This window comes from Neophocaena asiaeorientalis, unplaced genomic scaffold, assembly GCF_003031525.2.
Source record: "Neophocaena asiaeorientalis asiaeorientalis breed wild unplaced genomic scaffold, Neophocaena_asiaeorientalis_V1.1 scaffold30, whole genome shotgun sequence".
Classification (NCBI taxonomy): domain Eukaryota; kingdom Metazoa; phylum Chordata; class Mammalia; order Artiodactyla; family Phocoenidae; genus Neophocaena; species Neophocaena asiaeorientalis.
The window spans coordinates 14,932,256-14,944,831 of NW_020174923.1; the positions used below are offsets into that span (position 1 = coordinate 14,932,256).

Below are 12,576 nucleotides of genomic sequence, written 5' to 3' on the forward strand. Positions count from 1 at the left end.
GTTTCTGCTTTATAACACAGTGAATCAGCTATACATTTACATATATCCCCATGTCTCCTCCCTCTTGTGTCTCCCTCCCACCCTCCCTATCCCACCACATGGAGTTCTTTAAAAAGGGATACATACGTTTGGGGGAGGCATGTGGGCTGTCTGAGGCGATCTGTCTCATCCGTGTTCCATGGCAGCTGAGGGCCACCAGTCTGGAGACGATGGCGGTTTTGCCGAACCCAATGTTTCCCACGATCACTACTCCTTGGTTCACGCTGGCATTTGAACTCTGAAGTTGAGCATCTATTTCATGGAAAACCCAATCCCGGCCAACAAACACTGACTCTGTAGTGATGCTGGGCACTTCAAAGAGCAGCGGCTTCAGGGAGATATCTGGAGGCCTGTAAGGTGCAAAGCGAACTGGAAGGAACAATAAGAGAACACAGACCTTAGGCCAAACCATCAACATTGAGAGAAATAAACAAAAATACCAGTATGGTTTAGGAGACCACTGGGAGTTATAGTATGATGGTATTCTGGGTTATTCAGAAAATAATAAAACTCTGAATTTTGGTTCTACACAGATAAGCAATGGCACATGAGCTAGAGCTATTTGATACTGTAGCTGGCAGAACACAAGCATAGTTAAAACAGTAATAATTTACGTTATAGGCAGAAAGTCAGGGTGATATTCAAAATTATTAAGCAATGGAGATGGCCCGGCACCGGCAATCAAGATGGATGCAAAAGTAACAAAATGCAGGGTTCTTAAGGCCTCCTTCTATGCCTGGGGATAACCTTCAAAATGTTGGATTGTGGGGAGATGCAGTGTTGGAGTTTCTGGGGGAGAGGCTGGGGTGTGGCAGGGAATCAGGATGGCTTACAGTGTCAGTCCTGTAGAAAGCAATGTAAAGAGAACTTGTGTCTTTAAAAATACCGATAAAAACAGTAATTCCTTTAAGTTCACAATGATAGTTTTTAAAAATCTAGTAAGTATATTAAGGGAAGCAAACCCCTAAAAACTGTGATGGTTTAAAAGGTTTTCAATATGTTAAGCAGTCAAGGAAGCAGAAACCAAATGTTCATTTAATGTCTCTGCACCTGTAATGCTTGTATTCATGCCAACTGAAAAAAGAAAAAAGATTTCTGGTTTACACACACATGTCTTGGGGACAAATCCCTATTGCTTTTCTCGAGATTTTTTTCTGTGCTTATGTAGTTGTGAGATGTGCTAAGGGCCAACCAAGCATGAGTTCTACTTGCTCTCTAAAAACGCATAATAGATATAACCTGGTTTCAATGATCAACCTTCTAATTACATTGATGGTAAAACAAGTCCTGCTTGACCTCCCTTATCTGAGTTAAATGCCTTCATAACTCTTTCTTTTTTTTTTGGGCCACGCCGTGTGGCCTGTGGGATCTTAGTTCCCCGACCAGGGAACGATCCTGGGCCCCCAGCAGTGAAAGCCCGGAATCCTAACCACTGGACCACCAGGGAATTCCCTTTTTAACTGTTTCAAGAGTAGTTCTAGATGTATCTTTTTTTTTCATTTTATTATTTATTTTTTAAAAGTTCATTTTCTGTATCATTTACCTTAGCACAGTACCTTGACACACAGTAGATGCTAAATAAATGCTTACTGAAAGAATTAATTAAAAACAAGGTATTACACACTCACCCCATTTTATATTTTGAAGAATAAAGTCCAGGGGTGGGAAGGGAACGAGGACAGGAGAAAGGGAAATCATAAAGGGGGAAATCAGATCTATTAGCATTAGTATCTATTAGTATAATTAGTATATATTACTCTAGAACATACTTAAACCACTTATACATTATAAATTGGGATCTGGAGATGGCAGCTTACTCGAAAAACACACACAAGCACACTTCATGTAAACACTCATTTAAAACTGTCTGAAAGCCATTAGAATGATAGCTGAGCATTTTCAAAAAGGTAACAATTCCAGGGCTTCCCTGGTGGCGCAGTGGTTGAGAGTCTGCCTGCCGATGCAGGGGACACGGGTTCGTGCCCCAGTCCGGGAAGATCCCACATGCCGCAGAGCGGATAGGCCCGTGAGCCATGGCCGCTGAGCCTGCGCGTCCGGAGCCTATGCTCCGCAACGGGAGAGGCCACAACAGTGAGAGGCCCGCGTACCGCAAAAAAAAAAAAAAAAAAAAGTAACAATTCCAAAAGTAGTACAAAAATTAAAAATATAAAGCCAAACTCTAATAATAGAAACAGTTTCCTATAAGTTTTAAAATGTCCCAAATTTTCACTAAAAAAAAAAAAGGCTGTGGAGATACACCTACATGGTTACTTATAATTTCCTGATTCACATCTCCTTATCAAAGTGTACTCTTTTAAAATACATATATAATTACAGAATTAAGTGAAAAATTAGACTTCAACTTGCTAAAAATATTCTTAATTCTAGTGTCTTAGCTAAATAGATTCTCTTTTATTTTTCTTAAACATTATTTTATTGAGCCTCACATGCCATAAAATTCACCCTTTTAAAGAATACAATTTGGTGATTTTTAGTATATTCACAAAGTTGGCAACATCACTATTTAATTCCTGAACATTTCCATCATTGCCCCCCAAAAAACCACACACCCATTAGCTGTCACTCTCTAGTGTCTGTTTCCCCCAGCCCCTGGCAACCAGAGAATTTCTGTCTTTACAGATTTGCCTATTCGAGACAGTTCACATATATATTATCATATGATATAGGGTCTTTTGTGTCTGGCTTCTTTCACTTAGCATGTTTTTCAGGTTCATCCATGTTGTAGCATGTATCATTACTTCAGCCTTTTTACTGCTGAACAATATTCCATTATATGGATATATCACATTTTGTTTGTCCCATTTATCAGCTGATAAAAATTTGGGTTGTTTCCACTTTTTGTCTATTATGAATCATGCTACTATGAACATTCATTTACAAGTTTCTTCTTTTTCTTTTTTAAAATTAATGACTAATTTTTAAAAACATCTTTATTGCAGTATAAGTACTTTACAATGGTGTGTTAGTTTCTGCTGTAAAACAAAGTGAATCAGCTATACATATACATATATCCCTATATCTCCTCCCTCTTGCGTCTTCCTCCCATCCTCCCTATCCCACCCCTCAAGGTGGACACAAAGCACCAAGCTGATCTCCCTGTGCTATGCGGCTGCTTCCCACTAGCTATCTATTTTACATTTGGTAGTGTATATATGTCCATGCCACTCTCTCACGTCGTCCCAGCTTATCCTTCCCCCTCCCCATGTCCTCAAGTCCATGCTCTATGTCTGAGTCTTTATTCCCATCCTGCCCCTAGGTTTTTCAGAACGTTTTTTTTTTTATTATTCCATATATGTGTGTTAGCATACGGTATTTGTTTTTCTCTTTCTGACTTACTTCGCTCTGTATGACAGACTCTAGGTCCAGCCACCTCACTACAAATAACTCAGTTTCGTTTCTTTTTATGGCTGAGTAATATTCCAGTGTATATATGTGCCACATCTTCCTTATCCATTCATCTGTTGATGGACACTTAGGTTGCTTCCATGTCCTGGCTATTGTAAATAGTGCTGCAATGAACACTCTGGTACATGACTCTTTTTGAATTATGGTTTTCTCAGGGTATATGCCCAGTAGTGGGATTGCTCAGTCGTATGGTAGTTCTATTTTTAGTTTTATAAGGAACCTCCATACTGCTCCCCATAGTGGCTGTATCAATTTACATTCCCACCAACAGTGCAAGAGGGTTCCCTTTTTTCCACACCCTCTCCAGCATTTATTGTTTGTAGATTTTTTGATGATGGCTATTCTGACAAGTGTGAGATGATACGTCATTGTAATTTTGATTTGCATTTCTCTAATGATTAGTGATGTTGAGCATCCTTTCATATGCTTCTTGGCAATCTGTATATCTTCTTTGGAGAGATGTCTATTTAGGTCTTAAACCCATGTTTGGATTGGGTTGTTTGTTTTTTGGATATTGAGCTGCATGAGCTGCTTGTATATTTTGGGGATTAATCCTTTGTCAGCTGCTTCATTTGCAAATACTTTCTCCCATTCTGAGGGCTGTCTTTTTGTCTTGTTTATGGTTTCCTTTGCTGTGCAAAAGCTTTTAAGTTTCATTAGCTCCCATTTGTTTATTTTTATTTCCATTACTCTAGGAGGTGGGTCAAAAAGGATCTTGCTGCGATTTATGTCATAGAGTGTTCTGCCTATGTTTTCCTCTAAGAGTTTGATAGTGTCTGACTTTACATTTAGGTCTTTAGTCCATTCTGAGTTTATTGTTGTATACAGTGTTAGGGAGTGTTCTAATTTCATTCTTTTACATGTAGCTGTCCAGTTTTCCCAGCATCACTTATTGAAGAGGCTGTCTTTTCTCCATTGTATATTCTTGCCTCCTTTATCAAAGATAAGGTGACCATATGTGTGTGGGTTTATCTCTGGGCTTCTATCCTATTCCATTGATATATATTTGTTTTTGTGCCAGTACCATACTGTCTTGCTGACTGTAGCTTTGTAGTATAGACTGAAGTCAGGGAGCCTGATTCCTCCAGATCCGTTTTTCTTTCTCAAGATTGCTTTGGCTATTCAGGGTCTTTTTTGTTTCCATATAAATTGTGAATTTTTTTGTTCTAGTTCTGTGAAAAATGCCATTGGTAGTTTGATAGGGATTGTACTGAATCTGTAGATTGCTTTGGGTAGAAGAGTCATTTTCACGGTGTTGATTCTTCCAATCCAAGAACATGGTATATCTCTCCATCTATTTCTATTATCTTTAATTTCTTTCATCAGTGTCTTATAGTTTTCTGCATACAGGTCTTTTGTCTCCTTAGGTAGGATTATTCCTAGGTATTTTATTCTTCTTGTTGCAATAGTAAATGGGAGTGTTTCCTTAATTTCTCATTCAGATTTTTCATCATTAGTGTATAGGAATGCAAGAGATTTCTGTGCATTAATTTTGTATCTTGCTACTCTACCAAATTCATTGATTAGCTCTAATAGTTTTCTGGTACCATCTTTGGATTCCCTATGTATAGTATCATGTCATCTGCAAAGAGTGACAGTTTTACTTCTTCTTTTCTGATTTGGATTCCTTTAATTTCTTTTTTGTCTCTGATTGCTATGGCTAAAACTTCTAAAACTATGCTGAACAGTTGTGGTGAGAGTGGGCAACCTTGTCTTGTTCCTGATCTTAGTGGAAATGGTTTCAGTTTTTCACCATTGAAGACGATGTTGGCTATGGGTTTGTCATATATGGCCTTTATTATGTTGAGGTAAGTTCCCTCTAGGCCTACTTTCTGGAGGGCTTTTATCATAAATGGGTGTTGAATTTTGTCGAAAGCTTTTTCTGCATCTATTCAGATGATCATATGGTTTTCATCCTTCAATTTGTTAATATGGTGTATCACATTGATTGATTTACATATATTGAATAATCCTTGCATTCCTGGGATAAACCCCATTTGATCATGGCGTATGATTCTTTGAACGTGCTGTTGGATTCTGTTTGCTAATATTTTGCTGAGGATTTTTGCATCTATGTTCATCAGTGATATTGGCTTGTAACCGAAGACTTTTAATCACAGTTTCAATTTCACTGCTTGTGAACGGTCTGTTTATATTTTCTATTTCTTCCTGGTTCAGTCTCGGAAGGTGGTACTTTTCTAAGAATCTGTCCACTTCTTCCAGGTTGTCCATTTTATTGGCATTCAGTTGCTTGTAGTGATCTCTCATGATCCTTTGTATTTCTGCAGTGGCAGTTGTTACTTCTTTTTCATTTCTAAATCTATTGATCTGAGTCTTTTCCCTTTTTTCTTGATGAGTCTGGCTAATGGTTTATCAATTATGTTTATCTTCTCAAAGAACCAGCTTTTAGTTTATTGATCTTTGCTATCATTTCCTTCATTTCTTTTTCATTTATTTCTGATCTGATCTTTACGATTTCTTTCCTCCTGCTAACATGGGTTTTTTTTTTTTGTTGTTGTTCTTCATTCTCTAATTGCTTTAGGTATAAGGTTAAGTTGTTTATTTGAGATGTTTCTTGAGGTAGGATTGTATTGCTATAAAATTCCTTCCTAGAACTGCTTTTGGTGCATCCCACGGGTTTTGGATCATCGTGTTTTTGTTGTCATTTGTTTCTAGGTATTTTTTGATTTCCTCTTGGATTTCTTCAGTGAACTCTTGGTTATTTAGTAGTGTATTGTTTAGCCTCCATGTGTTTGTATTTTTAACAGGTTTTTTTTCCCTGTAATTGATATCTAGTCTTTCAGTGTTGTGGTCAGAAAAGATACTTGATACAATTTCAATTTTCTTAAATTTACCAAGGCTTGATTTGTGACCCAAGATATGATCTATCCTGGAGAATGGTCCATGAGCACTTGAGAAGAAAGTGTATTCTGTTGTTTTTGGATGGAGTGTCCTCTAAATGTCAATTACATCCATGTTGTTGAATGTGTCATTTAAAGCTTGTGTTTCCTTATTTAATTTCTTTTTGGATGATCTATTGGTGAAAGTGGGGTGTTAAAGTCCCCTATTATGACTGTGCTACTGTCGACTTCCCTTTTTATGGCTGTTAGCATTTGCCTTATGTATTGAGGTGCTCCTATGTTGGGTGCATAAATATTTACAATTGTTATATCTTCTTCTTGGATCGACCCCTTGATCATTATGTAGTGCCCTTCTTTGTCTCTTGTAACAGTCTTTATTTTAAAGTCTATTTTGTCTGATAATAGAATTGCTACTCAAGCTTTCTTTTGATTTCAATTTGTATGGAATATCTTTTTCCATCCCCTCACTTTCAGTCTGTATGTGCCACTAGGTCTGAAGTGGGTCTCCTGTAGACAACATATATATGGGTCTTGTTTTTGTATCCATTCAGCCAGTCTATGTCTTTTGGTTGGAGCATTTAATCCATTTACATTTAAGGTAATTATTGATATGTTTGTTCCTATTACCATTTTCTTAATTGTTTTGGGTTTGTTATTGTAGGTCTTTTCCTTCTCTTGTGTTTCCGGCCTAGAGAAGTTCCTTTAGCGTTTGTTGTAAAGCTGGTTTAGTGGTGCTGAATTCTCTTAGTTTTTGCTTGTTTGTAAAGGTTTTAATTTCTCTGTCGAATCTGAACAAGATCCTTGTCGGGTAGAGCAATCTTGGTTGTAGGTTATTCCCTTTCATGACTTTAAATATGTCCTGCCACTCCCTCCTGGCTTGCAGAGTTTCTGCTGAAAGATCAGCTGTTAACCTTATGGAGATTCCCTTATATGTTATTTGTTGCTTTTCCCTTGCTGCTTTTAATATTTTTTCTTTGCATTTAATTTTTGATAGTTTGATTAGTATGTGTCTTGGCATGTTTCTCCTTGGATTTATCCTGTATTGCACTCTCTGCACTTCCTGGACTTGATTGTCTATTTCCTTTCCCATATTAGGGAAGTTTTGAACTATAATCTCTTCAAATATTTTCTCAGTCCCTCTGGGACCCTATAATTTGAATATTGGTGCGTTTAATGTTGTCCCAGAGGTCTCTGAGACTGTCCTCAGTTCTTTTCATTCTTTTTTCTTTATTCTGCTCTGCAGTAGTTATTTCCACTATTTTATCTTCCAGGTCACTTATCTGTTCCTCTGCCTCAGTTATTCTATTGATTCCTTCTAGAGAATTTTTAATTTCATTTATTGTGTTGTTCATCATTGTCTGTTTGCTCTTTAGTTCTTCTAGGTCCTTGTTAAAAGTTTCTTGTATTTTCTCCATTCTATTTCCAAGATTTTGGATCATCTTTACTATCATTAATCTGAATTCGTCTTCAGGTAGACTGCCTCTTTCTTTTGTTTGATCTGCTGGGTTTTTACCTTTCTCCTTCATCTGCTGTGTATTTCTTTGTCTTCTCATTTTGCTTAACTTATTGTATTTGGTGTCTCCTTTTCAGAGGCTGTCTGCCCCCAGTGGGTAAGGTTGGTTCAGTGGGTTGTGTAGGCTTCCTGGTAGAGTGGACTAGTGTCTGTGTTCTGGTGGATGAGGCTGGATCTTGTCTTTCTGGTGGGCAGGACCACATCTAGTGGTGTGTTTTGGGGTATCTGTGAACTTACTATGATTTTAGGCAGCCTCTCTGCTAATGGGTGGGGTTGTGTTCCTGTCTTGCTAGTTGTTTGGCATAGGGTGTCCAGTACTGTAGCTCGCTGGTCGTTGAGTGGAGCTGGGTCTTAGCATTGAGATCGAGATCTCTGGGAGACCTCTTGCCAATTGATATTATGAGCGGCCAGAAGGTTTCTGGTGGACCAATGTCCTGAACTCGGCTTTCCAACCTCAGAGGCTCAGGCCCAACACCTGGCCGGAGTACCAAGACCCAGTCAGCCACACGGCTTTTGGGAAGTCTGAGGTCTTCTGCCAGCGTTCAGTAGGTGTTCTGTAAGTGCCGTTCCACATGTAGATGTATTTTTGATGTATCTGTGGGGAGGAGGGTGATCTCCATGTCTTACTCCTCCGCCATCTTGAAGGTCCTCCCATGTACAAGTTTTTATGTACATATGTTTTTAGTTCTCTTAGGTATATGTCTATGAGAGGTATTGCTGGGTCATATGGAAACTCTATGTTTCAGCTTTTTGAGAAACTGCCAAACTGTTCTATTTTACTTCTGCTTTTTTACATGGAAGTAATACATACTCACTACAGAAAATTTAGGAATAGCCGATAAACAAAATAATAATTTTACTCCCATTGGCTAGAGAGAAACACAATGCACTTTAAAAACAATTTATTTAGTTAAATTATTTTAATTATTTTATTTATTTAATTTTTGGCTGCATTGGGTCTTCATTGCTGCGTGCGGGCTTTCTCTGGTTGTGGCGAGCGGGGGCTACTCTTCATTGTGGTGCGCAGGCTTCTCATTGTGGTGGCTTCTCTTGTTGGGAGCACGAGCTCTATGCATGTGGGCTTCAGTAATCATGGCACATGGGCTCAGCAGTTGTGGTGCATGGGCTCAGTAGCTGTGGCTCGTGGGCTCTAGAGCGCAGGCTCAGTAGTTTTGATGCACAGGCTTTTTTGCTCTGCGGCATGTAGGATCTTCCTGGACCAGGGCTCGAACCTGTGTCTCCTGAATTGGCAGGCGGACTCTTAACTACTGCGCCACCATGGAAGCCCCGCACAATTCACTTTTTTTTTTCCCCGAGTTTTGTCTGTATTATACATACTTACTTTTAAGATAAAAATCATACTATAGATACTGTTTCATAATCTGCTTTTCTTGCTTTGCTTAGCAATTCTAGAGTTCTGAAAAACTCTAGAGTTCTGTCAGACTTGCTTCAGTGGAGGGACTGATTCTTGGAGCTCCTTACTCCATTTTCCATAAAGTCACTTGATAGTAGGGGGCTGCTAACCATGCAGGGGGGTTCCTGGGTATCTGAGTGCCCTTCGTGGGCAGACACTCAGACAGACATGCTGAGCTCTGGCTGAGCAGTCACAGGACTCACAGCGAGGAAGGAGAAAATAGATCAATTGGTTTGAGATAAGTGTAATTAGGCCTAGAGAGATCTAAGGTCACATAGCTGGTTTCAGAACTAGAATCAAAACCTAATTTTGACTCCAAAATTCAGTTTTTTTTCTATTATTTTATGTTGCTGCTCTATAGGATGTCACTATTAAGTCTGAAATCTGGTCATGAGTTACACCACTGATGACCAGAATTGAGTAGACTTAGCTGACTGGCTAGGCTAGCTTCTTTCTCCTTCACCTCTCCTGTGCTCCCCTTTAGGAATTGCATGCTTGACCTTCCAGAGAGAGAAGAGCTTCTGAGACACTCAGTTGCTTTCTAAACTAACAGACCTATCTCTTCAGGTCCAAGATTACTTAACATTTTGCATCAAAAGGGGGTTTCATGAATATGAGCGATGCCAATTTATAATATGGGATAAGTAAAGATTCAACTTAAATGCTGAAGTTTTTGAGAAAAACTCTATTAACTTGTTCTCATGTTGATGTAATCTCTCATCATATTTTATTCTACTGAGAAAGCTCTGACATTTTAAAAAGTTATTTTAAAATTTTTCTAAAAATGTAATCAATTTACAAAAGCCTCAAGGGAAGAACAGACAAAATTAGCCCAGCACCATATGGTAAAACAACTGTAGACACCAAGAACAGCCTAGAAACAATTTCTGTACCTCAGAATCTAATGCTTTTGTCAGATCAATATGATAAAAGAAAGCCATACCTCCTATGCACCAACAATAAATTTAGGGCATACGAACAAGAAGGCACTTTGGCCTGCACTGTGAAACGCGGAGGTAATGAATACCCTCTGTGGAGTTCATATTCCTAAATAAATGCTTCTTTGTTTAGGATATCCACTGGCTTCCAAGAGATTTTCTAAGGCAGAAACCACTGAAATAATCCAGTGAGAAATGACCACTGCAACTATAGCTGAGCCAAGGGATAAAAGATGAGCTAATCCATATATTTAGTAACAGATGTGGTCTTCTTACCCATGGCACCCAAGAAGTGGCAGTCCCAGGGTGGCAACAGAATGGGAACACCATCCCATCCTTCTCAAAATATTCCAAAGTATACTGACACCTGGAATTTACTTTGAAATTTGTAAAAAATGATGCGTGGTTAAAGAGATGGGCAGATAGATAGATATGTGATAAAAATAATAAAATATTAATGATATAATCAAGGCAAGTAAACGAGGGTTTACTGTAAAATTGTCCTTTTTTGGGGTATATCCAAAAATTTTCCTAATAAAATGTTGAAGGAAAAACATTCCAACAGGGTATACAAATAAGACAAGCTTTGGAAGGCAGTTTTTTAAAGAAATTTAATAACCACTCAAGACTCAGATCTGTGTGTGCATCTCTTCAATGCAAATTAGGCTTGTGACAGACAAATGAATGCTCTCTAGGAAACAGTCTCTGTGAGACCATCAATACAAAAATTATATATCTAGGCTTATAGAGAAAACTGACCTTTCTTTAACTATGGCAAAGTGTAAACATTTAAAAAACAAACAAAAGTGCATTAAGGCTAACAGACCAGCTCGTCCAAATGCAAATATAAACAGCTGCAGCAAGAGGAAAAGGGGAAGGGGAAGTGGGGGCAAAAGAGCTCTAACTGGATTTAGACTAAAGCTTATTTACTCATGGAAAACAACTATGAATCATCTTAAAAGAAGTCAGTCACAGGACTGGCAGAAGAAAGGGTGTGTGTAATACAGACAAAGGTCTGGTGCAAACAGGAGCAGAGTTGTATTTCCTCACATTCTTCCATTATGGCTGCACAGCCTAGCCTGGAAGTACCTCTGTTCCTCAGAACAAAAGATAATTTCAGGCTTATTCTTAGGGTTCAGGCCATGTATGCTATTCCCTACACAGAGCAGAGGATAAAAACATGTTCTTCAGACAAAACCTGATATCACTTTAGTGCCAAACGTAAGTCAAGAAACATGCTTATTTTTTTCTCAAGTATATTTATTAAACCAAGGCCGGGCTCATTTGTCTACTGAGTTTCTAGAAGACTCATTATTCCATTTACAAGAGTCAAATCTCTTTAGGATCTGTTCCTTATTTGTGGCACTAAGGAATAGGACCACAATCGGCAGGTACTCCTACCCCAGGAAATGAGTTTTGGAAGAATGTAAAGCAATTTGAAGCAGGTCCTAGAAAACAATCTAAAGATAATAGCTTGAGAAATGTTCATTCCAGATAACTTCTGTTTAAAAAAAAAAAAAAGATTAAATAAAGCAGAGTCACTTTTTGGGTGAGCAGGGAAACATAGAGAGCAGGGTGGGTAAAACTGTGGACTCAGAGCCAGGATGCTTCAGCTTGTATCCAGTCTCTGTTACTTATGGGCTGTGCGACCTTAGGATAGTGACTTATGTTCTTGGTATCTCAGTTTTCCTTATCTTTAAAACAGGGATAACCATGACATGTGAGGATTAAAATGAGTTAATACATGTAGTGTGCCTAGGACAGAGTCTGCTGGTTAACTCTGGTGGCTGCTACTATTATCCACATGATCAAGCCAAAAAAGAATCCAGTGTAACCTAATCACCTCCCTCCCACACACATTTATTTAAAACAAACATAATGAAAAGGATATTGAGAACATACGGGCTCTCTTGGAGCCCTCATCCCTTTGAGTTTCTGACTTATGTCCCTTCTCCCTTTCACCCCCACCCCCCCTGCAACATTTTGAAAGGGCCATGCTTGCCATCTTCACTTCCACAGCAGTAACTCATCCTAGCCTGGCTTCCTCCCATGTTACTCTGTTGAAATTGTTTTAGGTAATAACACTAAAGACTTTCTAAATTTTAAGTCCAATGAATTATTTTCAGTCTTTATACTTAACCATGCTTTAGTATTTAACACTTCTAATGAATCCCCACTTTTTGAAATACATTCTGTTCTTGGGCTTTACATAATAACACTTTCTTCTAGTTCTTTTTTTGGTCCTCTCTTCCTGATATATCTTTAATGATTCCTCCTCTTCTGCCCATCCCTAAAATATTGCCAATCTTAGGTTCTATATTTTATTATTTTTTTCTTCTTCATGATCTCCCTGGGTAGTCTCAAAGGAACAGACTGATGGCTTTT

The 12,576-nt window shown here is 38.5% G+C and overlaps 1 protein-coding gene across 1 annotated transcript in view; it reads right to left on the minus strand.

Annotated features, from left to right (window-relative positions):
* TANC2 (tetratricopeptide repeat, ankyrin repeat and coiled-coil containing 2) overlaps positions 1-12,576 on the minus strand; it is a 308,377-nt gene that overhangs the window by 93,468 nt on the left and 202,333 nt on the right. Inside the window, exon 8 of the mRNA XM_024761041.1 lies at positions 127-408. Within this exon, the coding sequence (XP_024616809.1) occupies positions 127-408 (282 nt within the window). The remainder of the gene's footprint in view (positions 1-126; positions 409-12,576) is intronic.